The 24,728-nt window shown below is 35.7% G+C and overlaps 1 protein-coding gene across 1 annotated transcript in view; it reads right to left on the bottom strand.

The window, feature by feature from the left end:
- Positions 1–23,265, bottom strand: part of wapla (WAPL cohesin release factor a) — a 29,987-nt gene extending 6,722 nt beyond the window's left edge. The window contains exons 1-18 of the mRNA XM_683513.9: positions 23,046–23,265; positions 21,253–21,701; positions 18,167–18,800; positions 15,081–15,382; positions 14,851–14,966; positions 14,653–14,745; positions 14,364–14,540; positions 13,493–13,629; positions 12,772–12,883; positions 8,645–8,872; positions 7,034–7,145; positions 6,843–6,940; positions 6,123–6,199; positions 5,874–6,037; positions 5,603–5,718; positions 2,877–3,095; positions 2,343–2,541; positions 446–534 (exon numbers count right to left, since the gene is read on the bottom strand). Of these exons, the coding sequence (XP_688605.6) occupies positions 446–534; positions 2,343–2,541; positions 2,877–3,095; positions 5,603–5,718; positions 5,874–6,037; positions 6,123–6,199; positions 6,843–6,940; positions 7,034–7,145; positions 8,645–8,872; positions 12,772–12,883; positions 13,493–13,629; positions 14,364–14,540; positions 14,653–14,745; positions 14,851–14,966; positions 15,081–15,382; positions 18,167–18,800; positions 21,253–21,679 (3,300 nt within the window). The 5' untranslated portion in view covers positions 21,680–21,701; positions 23,046–23,265. The remainder of the gene's footprint in view (positions 1–445; positions 535–2,342; positions 2,542–2,876; positions 3,096–5,602; positions 5,719–5,873; positions 6,038–6,122; positions 6,200–6,842; positions 6,941–7,033; positions 7,146–8,644; positions 8,873–12,771; positions 12,884–13,492; positions 13,630–14,363; positions 14,541–14,652; positions 14,746–14,850; positions 14,967–15,080; positions 15,383–18,166; positions 18,801–21,252; positions 21,702–23,045) is intronic.
- Between the last annotated feature and the right edge of the window lie 1,463 nt (positions 23,266–24,728).

The raw sequence follows: 24,728 nt of genomic DNA, 5'->3' as shown, positions 1-24,728 counted from the left end.
CCAAAAAATATTAATAAATAACATGGTCCCAATTCATATTAGGTTCCTTTAACTACTATGTACTTGCATCAAAAAATAAATATAATGTACTTAATGTGTTCGAAATGTATAGCAAAACACTTCAGGTGCTCTTGTGTTGGGATACAGGTAGGACAATGGACAGGTTTGGTGGTATGGGTAGGTTTAAGGTGCAATTTACAATTTTACTATTACAATTTACAAATTACAGAAATTAATTACAGATGTGATTACATCCAGGTCTTTAATCAATCATAAGTACAATGTAAAAAGCATGTATTAACACAATAATAGTAACTAGTAGTAATAATATTAATTATTAGTTTCAGTGCAAGTACATTAAGTTAAGGCCACCTAATAAAAAGGGAGACCAAAACTACAACCTGTCCTCTGAAGCACTAAAAGAATGAGTGGAAGTGATGCTCACCGGACTCCCCTGACAGAGACACCCAAGCAGAAGAGCTGAGTAAGACGCCACAATGCTGTCCTCCATGTGTTTCCCAGCATGCTGCAAGGCTGGGGAAAAGGAAATTAGGATAAAAGCGTACACCTTACAAAACAACATTAATTCCATTACAACACACAGCATTAAAAAATGAAAAAATAAAAATACAGTCATCATTTTTTACCAAGCCATCCAAACACGGTGTCATATTCTACTTGTACAATGCCTGATGGCACTGGAGGAGTAAATAATGCAGTTATCAGAGAATCCTTGTCTGTAACAGATGGCATTTCCAGACTACAACAATATTAATATGAAAACTAATGCTTGGAGGAATATATCATTCACCATGGGTCTAGATGAACACTGCTCCAAAGCAATCCCAGCTCTCGCAGCTAGTTATATTCACTAACGTTCACCTCAATGACACATGACCTTAAGGTTTAGGATTTCATGAATAATTTCTTATAGAACTGTAAATGTTAGTTAAGTTGAGGTTATATTATAGATGTGTGATATTGACTAAACAGTTAATTTATTTTTTTAAATAATCAAACAAAATACTTAGTGTGTTTTTGTGCTGGGGCCTTGGCTGATTAAGCTTGGTGATGGATAAATATCATGCTAAAACCTCCAGTAGCTGGTGGTAAGATAGTCTTAATGAGCGATTCATTAATTATTAATCTGGCATTGAACCATATATGGTAACTTCACTGACATGGCTATATAAAGGCTACATTCATTCAAAGACACAAATCATGAAATATTAACTAAGTGCTATATTTATAAACAGCTTAATTCTGAAATGAAGCTTTGCAGTGTTGTTGTAGGATGCACAGATGTTCTTCTCCAGCTTTGCCTGGAACTGTTTTTATTGGCAAAACTGAAAATAAAAATGAGAATACTGAAATAACTCACTCAATATAAAATTGTTAGTTGAACATAAAATACCTGACAAAAAGTCTTGTTGCCCATCCAAGTTTTTGGAACAGCAAATAATAACTTGACTTCTAGTTGATCATTTGGTATCAGGAATGGCTTACATGAAAGACAGAGGCCTCAAGATTAGATTAGATTAAATGACTCAATTTATTAATAAAGTCATCTGGAATGGCAAAGAAAGCGTTCTTGCAGGACCCCCAGAGTTCATCAAGTTACTTTAGATACACCTTCAATGCATACTTTTCATCTTACTCCAAACATGCTAAATGTTCATGTCTAGCAAATCCTGGAGCATCTTGACCTTTGCTTTCAGGAACTTTGATGTTGAGGCTAAAGTATGAGGATGAGCGCTATCCTGCTGAAGAATTTCCTCTCTCCTGTGGTTTGTAATGTAATGGACAGCACAAATGTCTTGATGCCTCAGGCTGTTGATGTTGCCATCCACTCAGCAGATCTCTCACACACCCATCATACTGAATATAACCCCAAACCTTGACTTTTCCTTCTCTATATTTGACTGATTTCTATGAGAATCTTGGGTCCATGTGGGTTCCAATATGTCTTCTGCAGTGTTTGTGATTATTGGAATGAGGTTCAACAGATGATTCATCAGAAAAATCTACCTTCTGACACTTTTCCAAATGATCAACTAGAAGTCAATTTATTATTTGTTGCTCTTGCAACGGAGATCAACAACAAGATTTGTCAGGTAGTGTATTTTAAAAACTTCAGGGGAATTTCTCTAACACAATTATTAGTGTAGCATTTATGGAGCACCGCTTTAATTGAAGTCACTTTCAAACCAAGCAAAATCCTCTTAGTCAAAGTGTATTAGTTCTGCCCTTGTGCAAAATTCTCAATTGCGCAGAATTCCACTGAATTAAGTTTGCTTTTAATATTTTGCCAGGCAACTGTAAATTTGACCACATCAACTTACCTTTGTTGAGGTCGAGCTCTTCTTCTTCCTCCTCTTTCTTGTCATTTGTGTCATTGGTTTCAGAGGCAACCCACTGGATCTCTCCAGATGTTTCCTGCCACTCTCCGCTCTGGTCTGCCTGAGATTTGGGTGCCTCACTTATGAGGTCATCAGTCTGTGCCTCAGCAAGCACAGCTGCTCGCTCCCGTTCGAGGAAGAGCTACACATACAAACCCACAGAAATACTTGCAATAAGTGGCTAACACATTTATATAGATTTACTAAAACATATCAGATTTACAGGTAAACATTTGGAGAAACAATCCTATAAGTCAGTGTTTCTCAACCACGTTCCTAAAGATCCACCAACACTACATATTTTGGATGTCTCTTCTGTCTTCCACAACCATTACAGGTCTTTTAGTCTCTGCTAATAAGCTGATGATCTAAAACAGGTGTGCTTGCTTAAGAACACATTTGTAAAACTGGTGTTCCTCCAGAATTGTGGTTGAGAAACACTGCTAGAAGTCAAAGATGGAGATTCCTGCTAGTCACCTGAACCAGAGCAGCCAAGGCATTTAATGATTTTAGCGTCGCTTTTCGCTTTTCTTCTTCTTCCATTTGATCCCGTTTTTGCTCCTCCGTCTTCACATCGTTCTCCATCTTAACGACAGCCTCAGCCTCCATTAGGTAGCTCATGTCCACCTCCATCTCCACCAGACACTCTCTGTTTCTGGCACTGTATTCCACCAGATTAATCAGTAGACCCAGACCCTGCACACAGATAAACCACCGTCACACGCCCTCAGTCAAAAACACCCACACTTCAGTACCAAGCTGACACTGAGCTACTGAAACTGGTGTGGAGTATATACCCAAATTTCGTAACTGCACTTAAATGGTGGATTAAAAAACAAATATCAAAACACAGAACTAAAGCTAAATGTATAATTAATAATAGAAAGTCTGAGATGGTTTTGTAACATTTCATTCTACTGTTAAACATGAAGGACTGCACATGCGACTTGCATTTGTCATTTTTATTTCTTTGTTCTATTTATTTATTTATTTTTAGCCTGCTAACTTTAGCACAAGTAATATTTTCTTAAGTCAAAAATAACAAACAACATCCCACTATTTTAATTAAATTAACTTGTATGCATGAGGCCTCTTAGTCACATGTGTTGACGATGATCCACATGTACCTAGCAGTTATCAAAATAACCAAATACTTGACAATGATTTAAAGGAGGAATTTTCTGAAAGTGGACATTAAATTTTAAGTTTGATTTAAAATGTTGTTGTCAATATGTTAGTCCATAAAATGCAAGTCATAATTGCACAAACTGAGTGGTTCACTTCATAAGACTTCAGTTTATTAGAAGAGCTACAGGTATTCATTATGGAGTCACACTTTATAATAAGCTATGATTAGTTAACGGATTTACTAACATGAGCTAATTATGAACAATACTTGTACAACATTTATTTATTAAAGTTCAACATATATAAATTATGGCTGCATGATTCTGGCTAAAATGATAATCACAATGTTTTTGCATAAAATCAAGATCACAAATTTCTCACGAATCTGCAGAAGTAAAATAAAGGTTAATATAAGTAGGCTATTTTTACTGTTATTTATCAAACATTTAGTAAAACAACAATTTAAGGCCTATGTGTAGGTGTACTGTTGGCTAAAATGCTAAATTTTGTATATAGACTTTTAATGGTGGATTTGAACAGACTTTAAATATGTCCTTTGAACATCCAAATTTATGCTTGTTAACATTAGATAATGCACGGGGAGTGACCATCAACTATCAATGAACAACTGAACTATACTGTAATAACAAATTTTAAGAGTTCACACTTTGCTATTACTTGATACTGAATACAGGTTTGGCATGCTGTCCTAGGAGAGAACCCTGAGCTCGGAGATACTAGAGCCCAGGACTCCCACCTGGTCGTATAGCATAAAAGGGGGTCCAAGATCAGGAAGGTCTCGAGAGTTCCCCTTGGTAAAGGAGGAAGCGGGGGAGATGGGGTGAATCCTTCAAAAAAGAAAATACTAGAAGTAAAACAAACTGGGCTATTTATTGAAGGCTATTGATGCAGGACCAGCCGTGATCAATCATAGCACATGATCCTCTCGAAATTAGTTTACAAAACTCCACTTTTCACATTTCAAAAATAAAACCTTTTTGTAAAGTGTTACCAGATTGTGTTTTGCCTCTATATAAGGGGTCTCAAACTGCTGGCCCACAGGCCATTTGCAGCCTCTCCTCCTCCTCCCTCCGGCCCTCAACTGACATCAAAATGTAACGAGATTAAGCCCAACAAAACATATTTTTGAACCACTTATTGTTGTGCAGTAACAAATAGCTACTTGTGATTTTGACCCCCCGTCTACTGGACATTTAAAGCACTGTTCATTACATCCGGCTTACTTTCAGTTTCTTACAGTCGAGAACAAAGCACATGCAGATTATTTCTGGGGCTGATTTAAATTGAAATATATCTCAGTGAGTGCTCTATTTTTACTAAAGCTCTATTTATGTAAATATTAAAGAGTCATTTAATTATAATCAGTTTTATACTACCTCTATTTTGTTGAACAAACACATCTTCATGGCTTACACGTTGTGCTGGTGGTGTAAATATGATCAGTTTGCTAATTTCTGATTCAAATGAACTAATTTAATAGATTTTCCTCATTTGCATAATAAGATGATTTTTTTTAAAAGTGCATTAGTAAAGTTTTACTCCTCGCTGAAATAAACGTGTTAACAGTTTTCCTATTTTTGTTGTAGCTTTATAGAAAAGAAAGGTACTCAGTAGAGCAATTGTCAGTAAAAGATGTCTGAGTGCATCAATTACATCAGGTTTCCACTTTTTTGTTGTGCTTGAATGTTAAAACGACCCTCCTGTGAATTGTCAGTTACTTGGGTTCGAGACCCCTGCTCGATATGTTGTTTTTTTGTTTGGCTCTAAAAGTGCAGGTACACACTGGCTTGCATTTTATAAAAACAAAGGACCACTGTTTCAACAAAATCTTTATCTAAATTGAAGAAAAAAAAGAAAAGTATACATTTTTGGCAGAACTATTCCTTTATTCTGTTAAAGGGCACTCGTTGAAAAAACCCTGGAGTGTTATAACAAGACTTTCGAACATTTATGACTTTTAAAACAATACTCATATTGTTAACAGTAAGTATACCTAAAAAGAGTTATGAATGCTTAAGTCAATGATTCTGATAGTTAATGTCATGAAGTCTCACCAGTACACGGATATCAAATCTCTGTTCCTGAGGCAAATAGCGCGGGACCTTCAGAACACAGTCCAGAGCGGTCAGTATCAGGCCATCCTGCTCTCCTGTTTTAGTGCTTCCCCACTCTGAAAAGGAAAAACATATGAGGGCTTTCTTTAAGAGTGAATCATTATAAATAAACAAAAAATTATATGTGCAATAAAAAGAACACATTTATAAATCCAGTATGGGGAAAGCCAGGAGTCATTTTTTTCCAGTCACGACTTAATCAGGGTCTCACCGTTATCATGTGTGAGGTTGAGCAGAACTCCGATCACGGCTCTCATGCAATCCTCCACGGCTTTGCCCACATTACTGTGACTGCTCTGCGGGAGTGTAGAGCTCGATGATGAAGAGACCTCTCGGCTGTAACGCTGGATCATCTGCTCACAGTGCTGCAGGGCCCTGGACACACAAAGCGCAACTGTGCAATGACAAATGCATGTCACACAAAGTAGCACAGTGACTACAATACACAAGTCACACACACCTTGCTGAGGACATTATGAGCTGGGAGTCTTTGTAGGCAATCAGATAAGCCTGGTTCTCAGGGTTATGAACTGTAACCTGCACATAAAAGAGAAATAGATTTTAAATGAATTACGCAAAGATTTATCATGCATCGTCCTCAAAGACTGTCAAATGTAATGCAACAACTTGTAATTTTGAGAGCTTAATTAGCCTATAAGGGTCTTTTTTTAAAGAAAAATGTCAAGTTTCATTATGTTTGGTTAATTTATTAAAAGAAAAAACGACAAAAGTTATCTAGTTGTAGACAGTACTTAGTCAATATATTGATTTTTTTAATACCTTGTAATAGTTTTTTATACCCCATTTGATTGTTCTTTTTCAAAGTTTTCTTTGAAATATTTTTATTTTAGGTAAACTTATACTTTATCAAATTCCATATTTGTTAAAAACATTTATCAATCAATACTTCAAACTTAATTAGTCAAGTACATAAAATGATCAAGTAATTATAATATTAGAATACAATTTGCTTAATGCAAATACTTAATTTTTATTTTTAGGATTTTATTTATTTATTTTTTTGCTTAAGTACCTGATTTGCATATCTGTCAGCCTCTATTTTTTTACACATTGACAACACTTTATTCCACAGTCTGTGATATTATGCAATTACTGCAGGCATTTTCAAAGAAAAGCAACTCCAATTACGATTTGATCATCTAGCATGTTGTGCACTCACGCTCTCCAGAACTCGCAAGCAGCGTTCTGCTCCCCAGAGTGACGCCACTAGACTTTCTTTATCTTCTTCTTTATTCAAGTTCTCCACACACTCTTTTACTGAGGAGAAAAAGTCATTGCTAACCATTCCTTTCACAAATATAAATCAGATAGCGATATACACAATGTATAAATCAGAAAAGAGATACACACCTTTATCTACGATGTGGTCCAGTCCCCCAAGTAAACGCAGCTCCTCCTTAAACCAGTCTCCAGCTCGCTTCGACGTCAGAGACAGCAGCGTTTCCATTGCTAAATGACCAGTCTGAAATTAAGAAATGAGATGAGCACATAAAGTAAAAAAATAAAATAAACATAAATAATACAATTATTTGTAATTAGTTTTTTTTTTTTTACTTTAGTAGCACTTTATAAATGTGAACTGACAAAAACACTTATCTAACAGGCCTGTTACACAAGTTCAAAAGTTTTGGGTCAGTTAATTTTTGAAATGCACACATACACACCCACACATATTTTTTTTTCACAGTAAGAATGCAAGGAACTGATTGTGACTGTAGTGACATTTATATTTTTGTAATACATTTCATTGAGTCCTGTTTTTTACTCTCTGAAGTATCCTGAAAAGTTTGTGAAGTTATAACACAAATATATTTAAAATGCACAATGTTTTCAGCATTTATAATAACATGAAATAGGGCTGCACAATATTGGAAAAATATGACATTGCGATATACATTTCTGCAATATATATTGCCATATGGATACAACTTCACCTAATACAGGGCTCCAGACTGACCTTTTGGTTGCACTTGTGCGTGTAACTGTTTTTCGCGCTAGTGCACTTTTTTCTTAGGTGACAATCCATCAGCACAATCCATAACCACCATTACAAAGACCTTTTTAACATTTGAATAGCTGGTCACACCGGTGTGACCTTCAATTTTTTTTGTCACAACATTGAGAAATTAGGTCGCACTCTAGAGCCCTGAGACAGCTTGAATAGCTCTATTTTTTTTTTAAATAATTTATTTAGACTGATTTTGGAATATTGTGGGTGTGAATTATGCATAAAACATAATAAACAATTTAGAAACAGTAATAAATACAATAAAGCAAAGATAAAAAAGTGAAATATTACAGTGCTTTTACAGTTACAAACGGTACAATTTGGGGTTTCTCAATGCACAGTAACAGGCCTTAAAAACACACACGGATGATCAACTTTCACTATGGTTAAACTCTGAAACTATCATGTTTTCAAAATGTATGGCTCTTGCTCAATTATAATCCACCAACACAAACTTAACATTGCATATCTTGCGATGCGACTACTGCAGATGTGCACATTGCGATATCGATGCAAAAATGATATATTGTTCAGCCCTAATGTGAACTTCATCTTAAGTGCAGAATCTGCAAATTATTATTACATATATTTTTGAAGGATACATGACATTGAAGACTGCTGAATATTCACAAGAATATGAGCATGAATGACTTGTGTCTAAACAGTTAGAAAAAGAAACATAACTTCTTACAGACCTCAAACTTTTGAACAGTTTACAAAATATGCAATGTGCGTGAAGGTAAAACCTGTCAAAAGCAATAAGAACACGCACCAAAGACTGCATTTGGTTTTCTATGCTGTTGTTCAGTCTACAAAGAATAAAACATAAAAACAGATTTTTGCCGCCTCTCTGAACAAAGCCAAGGTGATCAGAAGGACATTTCTCCTAAAACATTCATAGATTTTCTGGGTCTGTATTGACATGCAAGTTGTGAAAAACAGAAGTCACTCACTGTGATGTTCTCCAGATCCAGATGCTTGTTGTGGACTGTTTCACAGAGTTTCCTGATTTTCTCTTTTACTTTGCTCATCTCTTTAGCTGTTAACTGGTCCGCTACAGAGTCGTCCTGCTCCATTTCCAGCAGCCGGATCATCAGCTCCAGACAAGACCGATCCAGATCCATATTCAGCCGGTCTCGACTCAATATATACATCAGAGACGCCGTGCAGAGAGCCATATTCTATCACAATCAGAGAAACAAGGTAAAAGAGAGAAAGAGAAAGCAAATGTTGTAACATTACTCTGGGTAATACACTGTGATATCGGTCTGTTTTTAAGCCAAATTATGAATTCTGTAACACTTTCAGTTGGTATAAATTTTAGCTGCCATGCATATACTTTGTTGTGCTGTTCATACATTGCTCAGGGGGGCACAAAAAGAGTTTCTGTTCCCACTGCCCCTGCATGAAAACAATATTGATAAAACAAACATTCAATGTTTTTTTAAACCACCCATACATCCAGATACATCTATGCCTTTTTTGCACAAGAAATGCTGATTTCGCCAAGTCAGCATGTTTTTCCCTTGAAAGCATATTTCGGAGCATTCTCGAGCGCGAATTAAAAAGCTGAAAAACGAAAGCCTCGTGGTTTTTAATGTGGACCGGATAAAGTCAATAAGAAGCTGCAAATAAGAAGCTGGAATCAGCCTTGTGCCTCCTTATTGCAAACACAACAGCAGTCAGGTGAGAAAGCTCTGTAGACGGATGGCATTTCATGTCATGTTTAGCCTTATAATCTTAAAATGTGAGAAAAATTTGCCGTTTTGTAATCAACTTAAGGGGGTCACACACCAGAACGCCGCTTCACATTACGCCATTGAGGCCCCGTTTACACTAATGCTTTTTAGTTTGAAAACGCATAAGTTTTGCCAAGGTTACGCCAACCGTCCACACTACGCCGGAGTTCTCGAGCGCCGAAAACGGAACGTTTCGAAAACTGGAGAGGCCGTTTTCATTCTGAAACGCTGCTGCTCCGTCTCAGTGTGGATGAGCAAAAACGGAGACATCTGAAAACGGAGGCGGGGCTGCAGACATTCGCCTCTCTGATTGGGGCTTTTCCTCAATATTAAGTAGCCTAACACAGTTCAGTCCTGCATCCTCTGCTTGTAAGTTCAGACTTCGCAAGTTTGATCAAGGCTGCAGTCTCTTCTTCTCAGTTTGATATGGAAAACAGACTATACCGAGGACACGGGTAAATCTTCAAAGGGAACAGTGTACTTTATAACTTCATTCACATCACCCTGGCTACGTTGTTTCACTTTCTCAACAATAAAATGTAAACATGATTTAAGGAACTGCCTATTTTCATTTTAATATTAGCAAAGACAGCAGAAATGTTGAGGCGTCGTGCTGCATGACCGTCATCTACACTGTGTGGATATTTATAACAAAACGGAGCCGATAACAACTGTCTCCTTTCAATATCAGTGAAAATACGAAACATACCGTCTCTTTTGCTGATTATCAGTTTTAATAATCGATAATTGCCATTATAAAAGTGTAACATACAATAAGTTTATACATTATAGGAAATAAAGGCAAGCGATCAGTCAATATACATAATGTAGGCTACGTGGTTACATTAATCATTAGCTTATCTTTGCGCTTAGCCAAAACACGTTACCCGAGAACAAGTAATAGATTCCAATGACCAAAGTCAGGGAACATGTCGTTAGATAAAGACAACAAGATGAATGAAATATCCCGCTTAATAAATATAGTGAGATTAGATTCAGCGGGAGATGCTATGATGAGAAGTCCGACTAGCACAGCTCTCATCTAGGTAGATGGGCTGCAGCGCTTGCCCGAGAGTGTCTGTGTGGTCACGTGATGTGCGTTTTCAGCGTTTTGGTGTGGATGGAGAGCAGTTCAGAAACGCTGGGTAAAACGCGAGTGTGGACGCGGATCGTTTTCATTCTAAAACGCTGTTTTAAAACTAAAACGCACTAGTGTAAACGGGCCTGAGAATCATTTAAACACTAGCTCTAAAGTGAAGTTGGTGAATTAACGGTTTCTGCTGTTTCGTCTTCAGAAAAAGTCACACACTTCTGGGTTCAAGGGGGTGCGATGTGTTGCTTTCACACCTATAGTGTGAGCAGTTTTCAAGGTGCAACTTGACAATCGGAGCATATCGTGAGTACATAAATCAAGAACTTTGGATTTACATCACATGTGATCTTCTAATACAGTAGGAGTTGGTTCCTTGATGATATTGGAAGGAAAATGCAAAGCATATGCTTGGCTTTACCACAACAGACATAACGCCATGTCCCGACCAATACGTTTGTTTAAAAATGCCTTTTTTTTTCTCCATTTTGGCCTTATGTGCCCATTAAGAAGACATTTCTTTTCGAAATTGCTGTCCAAAGTATATACATTTAAAAAAAGTAATCTCTGTGGTGCAATGTGAACTGTGTAAACGATGATGAATGTGACAGTCTAGTGACCAATTCAGCTAACAAGGTGGACAACACTATAAAGATGTTTTGAATGCTGTCCATTTTGACAGTTTTATGAATGTCTGCTTGTACATGCTTTTCTTCAAAGGACATAAAATTAGGGCTGCACAATATATAATATGAGCATTGTTATCGCAATGTGTGCGTCTGAAATAGTCACATCGCAAGACATGCAAAGTTAAGTAAGGATAGATTGCAACTACGCAGTTTATTTGTAAGAATAGGGCCTATTTTAAAATATTTACAATTTCTGAGAGCTCGTCTGCAGCAGTTGAAGTTGTCAATCCACAAGATGGCGCCAGAATCGCATAAGCCCTTGCTTGGTGTTCTCTTGAACATGAATTAAAAAGCTGAAAAACGGAAGCCTCGTAGTTTTTAAGGTGGACCTGATAGTCAATAAGAAGCTGGATTCAGCCTCGTCCCTGCTTACTGCAAACACAACAGCAGTCTGGTAAGAATGCTCTGTAGACGGAGGGCATTTCATGTCACGTTTAGCCTTATAATATTAAAATGTGAGCAAAATTTGCTGTTTTGTCATCACCTTAGAGGGTCACACAGCAGAAGCGCCGCTTCGCATTACGCTATAGAGAATCATTCAAACACCATCTCTAAAGTAAAGTTGGTGAATTAGTAACGGCATCTGCTGTTCTGACATCAGCTGCAAATGTGAATAAATGGCGGAAGAAAGTAGTTCCCAATACAAAAGGGTTTTAGATTCTCTGTGTTTGATTATCTTTTTTATGTACAAGATTGTGCCGTCGAACTGTTGTATAAAGGTAATATCGCAATGCAAGCCTTCCCCCAGTGCTAAAATACAGCCATAGCACACTGCTACGAGTTTGATATTGTTCATATATTTAATTAACAATAACAATGTAAATTCTTTTCCAATATCGTGCAGCCCCACAGAGAATGTTGACTGGGAACTATTGTTCAGCTGTGGAAATAGACGTAAAAGAGATGTCATATAAACAAATGCTATGCGGATTTGATGCAGGTAAAATCGTCTTACATCTGTGCATCTGTGTGTATGCGCAATACATGAATGAAAGCATTTCAGTCACTTTAATGTGGATGACCATTTTTTCGAAAATAACTAAAATAATTAAACAATAGTGTGGAAATGGAGCTTTTTTTGGAAAAAAACTTTTTTATAAAATTATATATATATATATATATATATATATATATATATATATATATATATAAACCATCCATCCTTTGCTTCATAAGGTGGATTTAGTTTTTTTAACACATCTGTCTTTATTCATTTGGTGGATTTAGTTCTTTTTATTAGCATTATTCTTTTTAAAAAATAATTAATTACAAACACACTTAAGTCAGGCAGAAAGAGTTAAGGCAAACATCCACACAGCATCTGTGTAAAGTGAACTAAGCAGATTTCCAGTGTAACAGCTCAGCGTCTGTTTGCATTTCTCGCTCATCCGCTGGCAGAGATGATTACATCTCCAATTAATGTATACTAATGAAGTAAACAAACTGTTTTTCCACACTGCACTGTAGCTGTGTTCATAATGATAGAGCTGTGATTGTTTGAAACCGCCCTCTGTTATACAGATTAGTTGGTTTGCTGGTTAGGCAGTGGATGAGACACTCACCGGGTGCTGTTGAGCATCACTGAGCATCTTAAAGACCTGCGCCACCTTCCCTCTGGCTCTCAGATGCATTCGGAAGCTTGGCATGGCACAGCGTGTGGCCAGACTGATTATACTGCAGTCAGAAATGGAAGAAGAAAACAGATTTCTGTGATAAACGTGTGGGTTTGTGAGTGGGAAGGCTTTTTGAAGTGTATTTAAAGAGATGCCAATGTAATTGAGATGTAATTGTATACTAAAAATATAAGATAAAGGTTAAATAAAATAACAATTTAATTTAAAAAAATGTTCAATTAAAAATTAAACTCTGTACAAAAAAAAGTTTAATGTACAAAAACTACTAAAACTAAAAAAGCTAATAAAAAATGACTAGAATGAAAATATTAAATGAATGACTAGTTTAAGATATCAATAAAATACTACAATTAAAAAAAACATTTATTGACATATTCAGGCAAATAATCTTGAATAACACCCAAAAAAAATTTGAAGCACAAAATGCATGTGCTGAAAGTTAACAAATAAAGCTAAATAAATGAAAAATAATAATTTGCAACACAATGATTTCAAAACTTCATTATATATTAGCATATTGAAAAACTAAATGTTGTATGCCTTCTCAAAAGTGTGTTGCAAATGAATATTTTGGTTGTACTGACATGATTTTCTACAACATTCAAAACTACAGACATGACGCTGCAAATAGTGCTGAATACTCTCTCACCTAAGGCAGCGTGTGTTGAGAGGTTGTGTGCTCTTCAAGCCCGTCTCTAGATACTCAAAGTCATCTGTGAACTCCTGATTCTCCCCAAACTCCACCACATCATTAAAGTGCTTCACATGTTGGACCACTGTATACAGCTACAAAAACACACACACAGACACAAAAAGATTACATTACATTAAAAAGTCTGTGTTGCTATTTATACAAAAAGATGTGCTCCCTTAACTAAAGCATAAATAATAAAAAATAAAAATATATATATATAAAAATGTCACCAACATTTAAAGTCAGTTTTTGAAACTTCTAGAGATAGTGGCACCAAGCAACTGATTTGGTTGGCATTCCATGTGTAATATATATATATATATATATATATATATATATATATATATATGTATACATTTGTTTTGTTCTCTTCGAAATGCATATTTAACAGATTAAGTTTACTTAGTGCATCCCCAAGAATGCTACTGTCAAGTCATTCACATTGAACATATTCAGGAATGCACAATGTTAAAAAGAGGCGTAACTGCATATTTTTCATAGTATTTGTTATAATAGAGCCTAAAACCAATATGGTTGCTAAAATATACTAGCATAAATACAAATCCACAAAAAATGGCATTGTTTATTACCCAAAATTAGATATTCCAATAAATTGCTCCTTTAATATACGTCTAAAGTATTCATTTAATAGAACTTACATTTACTCTACTACATGGTAATTGTTGGCAATCAGACTCAACCTCTTCTCACTCGATCTCAAAGCACTATTCAATAATGATGGCATAAATGATGGTCTATAAGTAAATATAATTACTTTCATGACAACAGTCTAAACCCACATTAAATCCACGCATGTAGTGCTCACCTCCTTGTGCTCCTTCCTGCATTTCAGTGCAGTGACGATGTCCTGGTTCAGCTCAGTGGGGATGGTGACAGACTTGATGACTTTAGGTGGAGGCGGTGGAGCTTTAAACACTCCATCATCTTTATGGGAATTTGTGTCTTTGCTGCTGCTTGTGCTGCTGCTGGATGCACTTGGCTTCTGTAAGGCCAAAATAACAATTAAATGTGCAAGAAAATCGTTATAAGCTATTCATTATACACGTTATAAACCATTATAAGTTCAGAAATCCTGAACGAGTTATTTTACAAACCGGTACAGCCACAGTATGAGAAGCAGGAGTTGGAACTTCCTCCGACTCAGGCTGATTCCAGTGACGAGCGTTATATACAGCTTTAGCAGGAGACTGCATTCAACACACACAAAGCAAAGGAGTACAAAATTGAATGTTGGAAATGAAAGTAAAAAGATAATAAAGTGGACAGTTTCTGCTGACGCTCTTTAGTCATACTTTTTTTGGTCCACTGAAGATCTTGCGGCCGATCTCCTTTGACTTGTTGCTTTGCTTTCTGTGTCGTTCTTTCTGTGAACCCGTAGCTCCCGTTTCATCCAGTGACTCCTGAGAATCTGACAAAGAAAAAAAGGAAATCAACACAAATCCAGAGATTGCTCAACAAATAATAAATTCCCATGATGTTCTGCTAAATAGGTGCATTACCATAGATGTCTTATTAAGGGTACCTGTACTTAGGCTGCTTTGACTCTGTTGACTTTCCTGCGAATCGCTGAACTGTGGACTTCCTGTGCCGGTTGACAAAGCCTCTGCCTCTGCTTTCTTATTCTTTTTCCTCTCTCTAGCTGCTGAATCATCATCATCCTCGCTGTCACTCTCACTCAGATCATCAAAACCAAAGTATTTGATCTTGTAGCTGGTGCTGCCAGAGCCAGTGGCGTCTCCATCTGCGTCCTGAGCCTCGTTCTCTTCAAAGCCAAAAAACTCCAGTTTTGTCTCCTTTTTACTTTTGCTCTGAGTGGGTCTAAACCTAAATTAATGTAAAGAGGAAGACATGAAGACAGACATTTAGATGACTGAACATGCTTTTTTTTTTGGTGTTTTTTTTTTTTTTTTTTTTTTAAACCATGTTAATATACAGTGGTTTCAATGTAAAACTTGAAATCATTTTAAAAAGATTTTCATTTTTTAAAGAAATAATTTTGCAAATACTTTTTGAATGATTTGCATTTGATAAACTAAGGGAGAGAGACAGAGAGCTTCCCAGTATCTAGTTCTCTGCAGCGCTCACATGGTCGCCCACTGAAGCCAAGCAGGGCTGCACCTAGTCAGTATCTTGATGGAAGACTACATGGGAAAGCTAGGTTGCTGTTGGATGTGGTGTTAGTAAGACTAGCAGGGGGCGCTCAACATGTAGTCTGTGTGGCTCCTAACGCCCCAGTATATTGAAAGAGACTCCATACTGTTCAGTGGGTGCAGTCTTTTGGATGAGACTTTAAACTGAGGTCATGACTCTCTGTGGTCATTAAAAATTTGAAAAAAAGTGGGGGTTTAACCCCGGCATCCTGACCAAATTTGCCCACTGGCCTCTGTTCATCATAGATTACCAACCATCCCCATTTCATAATTGGCTTTATGTCTCCTCTTCGCCAATCAGCTGGTGTGTGGTGTGCGGTCTGGCACAATATGTTGCACACTTGTGATGGATGAGGATTTCCCCCCAAAAAATGTGTTAGGTGCTTAGACTGTCCAGAAAAGCGCTATAAAAATGTAAGGAATAAATTATTATTACAGTTGAAGTGAAGTGGTTCCAGGGTGAGTCAGTGATGTTTAACTACTCTTTTGAGCCTTGAAAATGGTAGTTGTGTGGGCTGTCAAAAAGAAACTTCTTAAACTTTATTACAAATATCTTCTTCTGTTTGTAAAACACTAATGACTCTAATATGTAACAATGTAAGGCTAAATAAATAATAATTACTTCATTAGACACAATGTGAGAATATGAAAATATTTTTTGCTGCAAGTTATGTTCACATTTGCGACACTATGAACTATTGCTTAATTCAAACAGGCATTTTCATAACACCTTGACAGATATTCATTTTCGGTTCAAGCAAACTCACAGAAAATTGTGTTACATTTTCAAAAACATATATATACAGTTGAAGTCTCCGTTTTTTTTTCCCCTAATTTCTGTTTAATGGAGAGAAATTTTTTTCAACACATTTTTTAACCTTAATAGTTTAAACAACTTATTTTTTATAACTGATTTATTTTATATTTGTCATGATGACAGAAAATAATATTTTACTAGATCTTTTTCAAGAATCTTCGATACAGCTTAAAGTGACAAAAAAATTTAAAACTGCTTTTATTTTAGCCGAAATAAAACAAATAAGACTTTCTCCAGATGGAAAATATTATCAAACATACTGTGAAAATTTCTTTGCTCTATTAAACATAATTTGGGAAATTTAAAAAAAAAAGGAACAAAAATTCAAAGGGGGGCTTATAATTCTGACGTCAACTGTATGTACATTTTGCACTAGAGACAGGACAATATAGAGAAATAAATTATTGTTTAAGATCTTATCAAAAAATAATTTCATTTGAAACCATTTTTAAACCTTAGTGTGTGCAAAGGTGACACATTAAGATTAAGTTCATAATAAATAAGTTGTGGCCTAATGGTTAAAAGTTGAACGTGTAATTGAAAGGTTCAATTCCCAATTCCAGCTGAAATTGAAGAGGAGGGGAAAGAATTATCTTCATCTTCGATACCTAGCTGAGGTGCCTGACCAAGATACCTCATCCCCAATTACTTCCCAGGCACTGGAAGCAATAGCTCAGGGTGTATGCTCACTGGGTGTATGCGAGTTCAATCAATTCTCACTTGCGTATATGCACTTGGATAGGTTAAAATCAGAGGACCAATTCAGAGTAATGTGTAACCATGCTTACTTCACTTCAATGTTGGGTTGCACGGTTTAAAGGTACTATGGTTGTATCGTGATACTATGGCTCCAAAATATTGGCTGTACTTTGTAAACAGTAGTTTCGTCATTAACGGTCAAGTCTACAATACATAATGTTGCATGTGGACTAAAATGCTCACATGATTGTGCAACAATAGACCATTTTATTTAAATAGTCAGTGGAGATCTTTAAGGTAGTAAAACTGTGTAGAATTCACGCCTTTTATAGTAGCCTAATGCACGTTTTCTGATGCTTCAGTTCAAACGCACAACTGAACCAGTTCATTTCTGTTCCTGTCAATATGATTTAGTAGCTACAACAACCGTAACAATCTCTTAAAAAGAAAAACTCACAAAGTAAAATTTTAAATTACTTTGGATTCTTACCTTATAAGGCAAATAAAATAATAAAGAAAAAACCCAAAAAAGCAACAGGAAACGTTGACATTTTTTTGACCACTTCATTTAGCCAAATTTGCTCTTTTTTTTAACGAATTTCGTACAGTATAATTTGTATCTTTTGTTGGTCAGTCATCTACAAAATAAACAAAAAGAACCAATGCATTTTAGGTGAAATGATGTGCAAATACTTTTTTCAATAATAAGGGAATTATGTATTCAATTTAAGTAGGCCTGTTATAACATCTAAAATATACACTTCTGACAATTCATAGATTTGAATTATGAATTACAGTATCGCAATACTTATCTGTAAACCCAATACTTCAGCTGGTATAGTATCGTAATGTAAATTAAAGATATTGCGACAACCCTATTTTAATGTTCTAATAATAAAAACTGGTTAAATTGAATAACTAAAGAGCATGTTTGGACTGTACCTGGTAGGTTTAGGAGCCTGTGTGTCTGCTTTCCTCCTGAAGGTTCCTGCTTCTCCAATGTCAGCTTGCACTGGCATAACAAAATCATCCACGCTCCTTTCAATGGAGTCCTGGATGGTCACATTACACACGGACACACAAGACGGGTGAAGAACGGTGTAATCCCTCACTCTACCCCGACCTGCAGGAGGCTTCACCCCAGAACTCCCAGCAACCCCTGCATTGCTGCTCATCACTGGTGCAGGAGCTGACACCGAACTCACAGCAGGAATTGTATCTCCAGCAGCTGAACTTTCGGTCTCTTTACCCCGTGGTCGTCTGTACACTCTGTCGCTAGATGGTTTAAGAAGCGGAAGCTGCTCAAAGTCAACAGGTTGCTCCACTGGAGGTTCAGGTTCAGCAGGGCACTGCTCTGCACTCTTGAGCTCATCAGAAGAGTTACTAGTCTGAGTAGAACTGCCCTCACCGGCTCCAGGAGGAGAGTCCTCCCCAAAACTGTCCCAGTCATTGGAGATGCCTCTACTTGGGGTCTTCAAGCTGGAGACCTGGGAGAGCTGTTTACTTACTGTAACATTGGATTTGCTCCAGGTTCCTACAGTACCAGTGACATACGAAGAGGCTGGAGAAGTTTTAGCTGCAAAGATAAAGAGAAATATTGAAGCGGTGTGTCTTGTGTTACAAAATTGTTGGAACCATGTTATGAAAACAGAAAATGCAGAATAAAATAAAACAGAAAATGGTTCTTTATAAATAAAAAGTTAAAAGCCTGAACAACTATATTATATAGATCAATTGTTGTTGGTTACATACAAACATAAAAACAACTAAATAAAAACTATTGTTGAAATACATACTATAGAATTACAAAATACAGAATTATGGGAAACTATTCTTATAATATAATACAAATATATAAAAAATACAATTGTGTGTGAATGTGTCTGTGTGTATGTGGATTTGGTTTTCCAAAAAAAAAAAAAAACTGTCACAATGTCATGTCAATATATGTAAAATATAATGTTTGTTTAAATATAACCTCTAGCAATGATAAAACAGACATCCCACAGTACGGTTTAAACTTCAATGTTTGTTTATATATTATATTATATATTATATATATTATATATATATATATATATATATATATATATATATATATATATATATAATAAATGAACTTCTGCAACATATTAATGCATAATTTATGCAATATAGTACATCAAAAAAAGCTAAATGTTGCAACCCTGAATTTTTAAAAGGATACTTTTTCAATTGAGCACAAGGAGATTTGGATCATGAATGATTCAATTAGGGTTCCTGTGAGCTGAATTTACAAAATTAAGCCTTGTTCATTAAAACTTGTTCATGAATCACGCTCATGAATCTGTCAAGGACACATTAGTCACAAGAACAATTTTATCAGGATTTTACAGTGCTTTTAACAAACTTAAATTCTTTAAAATATCTTCATTTCTATAACACAAAAGAAATAAAGTGGGTGTGTAAATTTTACTTCAAACATCATAATAAAGGTTTACCCAAAATATAGATATAATTATAACTATTAGAAGCTTTATGATCCTCCGAGGGTTCTCAAAACCTGAGTCCTTGTTTCACTGCTCCTCTAATGGTTGTAATTAGCCTTGCTAAAGAGCTGAGGGAAAGTGTTGAACTGCACAGGGCTGAAAATATCCTGCTGAGCCCCAGAATCCATGCCAGTGTGCTTGCATGAGCACCTCGACCACAGAGCAAAGACTACAGCAGCTATTCTCAGCACTGGAGAAAACCAGTATAACCTGCTGCAGAAACACTGTGACCTCATCACCCCTTGTAGCACAAAAGCATGAGCTCACTGTAATGACACTATAATATGGGTCTGACTAAAGGTGATCTAGAAGGTCATAGTTAGTAACATGTAATAAGCCCATGATCTATCTATCTATCTATCTATCTATCTATCTATCTATCTATCTATCTATCTATCTATCTATCTATCTATCTATCTATCTATCTATCTATCTATCTATCTATATTTTAATACAGTTTCATTTGAAGGATTTTATTAGCTTTTACAAAGTGATTCATTGCGAGTAAAATGTTACAAGCACATTGAAAAAAAGTGGCAAAACTAAATCAATTTCCCACGGCTCCTGCTGATACACTGGGGTCTACAGAAGTGAAACGATCAATTTGCAAGAGCATTGATTGATCCATCACTATTTTAAACTGATAATTTCACTCCATAATAATTATAATGAGAACCAAGTGTATATCCATACTTTTATATCAATTAACTTCAAGTTTATTGAATCACCAAGAACCCAACTTTCAACTAAAATGTCTTATGTTCAACAGATGAAGAATGAATTGAACTATACTTTAAATAGATTCCCAATGATCATGTGTTTTAAGACGATAGGAATTAAACTTTGATTCATATGGATTGTTTTACAATGTATTAAACTTCTTAAAAGCTTAAAACATTTCGGGTGGAATTTCTCTCAAAGTTTTTTTTTTTCTTCACTTTCATCAATTGGTGAACTTTTGTTCCCACTGGCTTACTTGGCTTGGTACATGTAGAGCCACCAATCGATGGATTTGCTCTTCAGTGTTTGGACTTTCAGCAGTGAAATTTAAACCACACTGAACTGAACTAAACTAAACTAAACTGAACTTCAACTCTGAAAACTGGACTGACACTGTTTCAATTTACTAGAAATTTTAGATTAAGCTGCTTTGACAATCTACATTATAAAAGTGCCATGTAAAGAAAGCGGTTAAAGAGATCAAATTGAAAAATTTAATTTTAGAGAACCAAATAAAAAACTTTGCGTTTCTTACTTTTTTGGATGCATTCATGATTTAAAAAAAAAAGTGTTTAGAATTTGATCCTTCAATACATGAACTGAAGAATAAATCATTGACGAACCAGTTCTGAACACCCTTAGCACAAAGAACAAAGCAAGTCATACAGAATTGGAATAACTTGAGATGTCTACTCATGTATGATCATTTTCATTTTGGTGTACAATATCCCACAAAAGTGTTTTTGCAATAATGATGCGCTGATTTAAAAAAATTCTTACCTGGGCTATTCACACCAACCGCCCCTCTGCTGATGTTTGTACTACTCCCCAAGGAAGAAGTACTGGTCACTAGTGTCCCCCTGCTGGGCTTTTCTGTCTGGGTCTTTAACTGCTCATTCTTGGGTCCTGCTGTATCCGAGTCCATCTCAGATTGAGCAGTATCTCTGGATGTGACTGTTTTGGACTCATCATCGCTGTCAAAGCCAAAAGGATCCTCTGAGCTGTCGTCATCATCAAAGCGGGGTCGTTTGGTCAGCTCTGAAACATCTGGCTTGAATGAGGGTCGTTTGATGCCCAAATGCGCCTTGTAGGTGGACTCTCCCCATTTGGTGGTGAGTGTAGCTTTCTTGTTAGAGAACACCTCGTCAAACTTTGAGCTGGCTTCTCCTCCCTTCCGCGTGTACGTTTTACTAAATCTTGATGTCATTTTGTCACTTGTTACATATTATCTATAAAGAAGTAAAACACATTTTTAAAATAAAGGTTAACTTATCAAACTTGGATTATGTAGGAACAAGGAGGTTTACATTTAGTTCTAAATGCTACAGTGAAACTGAAATACACAAACTTGATATATAAACCTTTCTTAGATGTCTTAGAAGTTAGAACTTGTTAGATAAAACATGTTTGAATGATAAATTTTAGCAACTGAAAGCCACTTAAATAGAATTCTTAAAATATACACCTTCAGGCAAATATGATTAAAAATTATATTGTTTATACATTAAATATAATATATTATATATTTTTAGACTCCATGAATTCATATAAACTGATGAATATTAGAAAACATATAATATAGACTGATGAAGCTCAGGACTGCCGTTACTTGTCTTCTTTTGGGTTACATTACACTAATAAATCCATTTATAATCTTCATTGACACTCAGAGCTCTGGGACTAAACCAAATAGAAGTTGATTTATATTCGGATATTCAAACATTCTCCTTAATAATATAATTTCAGAAAAGTATTCTTTGTGAATTCTAGATAGGGAAATCATATAAGCAGCCAATGACTATCAAAGTACAGCATCGTTCACAGTGAATTAGATAGTTTGTTACTGTTGTTTAGTAGTCATACTTGCATGCTAACTCTGATCAAATATTGTACATAACATGATAAACAATATAGGGAATTTTAAATGAATAAATGTGCAAATATAAAACCAACTTTACCTCTATCTAAACCAAGATGTTATCTAATGCTTAACTGACACTATGTGCCATAAAAGCCTGAGGTGTCAAATGAGAGTTTAATAAAAAAAATGTTTATGCTAATTTGTCATTTCTCTTGTCCTGTTTGTGTGACTAACATTTCATTTGGCAGGCTTTACAGTTAAGGGTCTAAAAATGTTTAAAAATCAATCAAAGCTTGCCTCTGACACGCCATCTCTTACTTCGAGCACGTTATATGATCGACTCATTGTAAATAATTCGGATATTTTCATATTTGACTTGGATATTCTCATTATTAACACACCCTCATTTCATTTCAATCCTATAAGGTTACGTTATGACTTTGCTGAGAGGAACACACGCGCAGATGTCAGGCAATAACGTTAACGTTATGTCAGTCGACCCGTTCACTTTCAATCTTTAACATTCAACCTAACATCTTTTGTGTTCTTTGAAAGAAATAACGTTAAGTCTTGCAGATCTGAAGCAACTCTGGTGTGATTAAATGAGGACGCATGTCCTTTTGTGTATGAACTATACTTTTAACGTACTAAGTAACACTCGGAGCAGAAACATTGTTCATTTAAACAGATGGTAACATGTTTGCACACTCACCGATCCTCCGTCTTTCCTCTGGGCCTCTGTGCTCCAAGCAGCCGCTAAGAAGAAGCCCCGGCGGTTTGCTCAATGAGCAAAAGCGCAATGCGCGGCTGCAGCGCGGTGCAACTGGCAAAAGTACAAACGAGGCCAGATCGTGAAGCGCTACTGTTGTTTATTTGTGGAGAGCAGGATCTGTCGGACTGCGATGCGCCATTAGAGTCGCCCCTCCTTCACCGCCCCCAACGTCGGCGTAAACCCTAGCGTAACACCAGAACGCTGCTCGACCAATAAGATAGGCGCGATCTGAGCGTTTGTTTAGCAAACGTAGCTCCAATTGGAGGAAGTGAAAAAGAAGGCTCGCTCTAACTGGAAGACAACTGTGGAGAGTGGGTGGGGCTTAGTAGTGAGGTCGGATAGGTTTTGAATGTTACAAATAAAACCAAGGTTTTGTGCCTTTTCTTTCATATATATTCTTTCATTTATAAACTTCCTTAAGATAATGAAAACAAAAAGTGCAATTAATCTTCTGTCTTTGATAGAAAAGTGTAAATTACATGAAAAGCCCTAGTCATTTTTATTTTTTTATTATATTTATGTATTGTTTTACTTACAATTATTTTTTGTAATGTATTATGTAGATAATTTGCACCTGTTTCCTTTTTTATAAAGTAAAGATGTATTGATAATGCCAAGTTGCTGTACATTACCATAAAAAATAAAATATATATATAAAAAAGTTACAAATTATAATATATTTTTAACATAATAGCAGCATGCTTTAAAACTATACTTAGTTACACTTTACTAATCGTGCAGAAGTAACAATTAATTTAACTGAAATATCTAAACAGTCATGTTTTTTGTGTTCTTAATTGTATTTTTTAATCACATCTGAAAAGACTGAAATAGACTGAAAAAGAGCAGGGATTTTAATCTCTTAGATCCCCAAATAAGATTATATACACCGGGATTACAATGAACACACGGACCATAGTGGCTGTAAAATATTATTTGGCACATTTTTTGTTTTATTTATTATTTACGTGTTTTAATCACATTTGTATGTGTTTGAATAACTTTTGAATAGTTTTATATTATTAACTCATATTTTAGCATCAAACATGTATTTTTTTTTAATTATCACATTTTTACATATTAGTGTTTTAATGTGTTTGTTTAAACAAGCATTAGTATCATTAAAGTTATTAAATATTTTGTATCCATTTTTAAAAAAATGTTCAACATGCCTATCTTAAACATTTTAACTTTTAATTTTATGTCTTTGATTATGGTTGGTAGAGCTGCACTCTAAGCTGTGGTAAATTGCTCCACAAGCATACACCTGTGACCTCATTACATCAGTATTTTGTGCCCGAGTATGTTCCTGCATCTGTGTTGCTTGGCAATCCACTTTGTTGCAACCACAACCATTTCTATGTAGCTAATTCAAACTTCGCTACACATAGGGAACAAGTTTTTTCTGCATCATGCTTGAAAACACACATTATTTGTTATACATTTATGGTAAAACAGGGCTTGCTCTAAGATAAACTGATAATGTCAAGCCTGTTTAACTCACACATTTTAATAGCTATATGTAGGCAACCATGTTTTTGTTTGAAATAAAGCACTAATATATGACAATTCTCCTTCTCAAAAACTATTTTGGTCACAGACATTCACCCTCTGCCTGAATGT

This window comes from Danio rerio, chromosome 17 (genome assembly GCF_049306965.1).
Source record: "Danio rerio strain Tuebingen ecotype United States chromosome 17, GRCz12tu, whole genome shotgun sequence".
Taxonomy (NCBI): Eukaryota; Metazoa; Chordata; class Actinopteri; order Cypriniformes; family Danionidae; genus Danio; species Danio rerio.
Note: the sequence above shows the minus strand (reverse complement) of the source record. Positions and strands in the feature narration are given on the sequence as shown.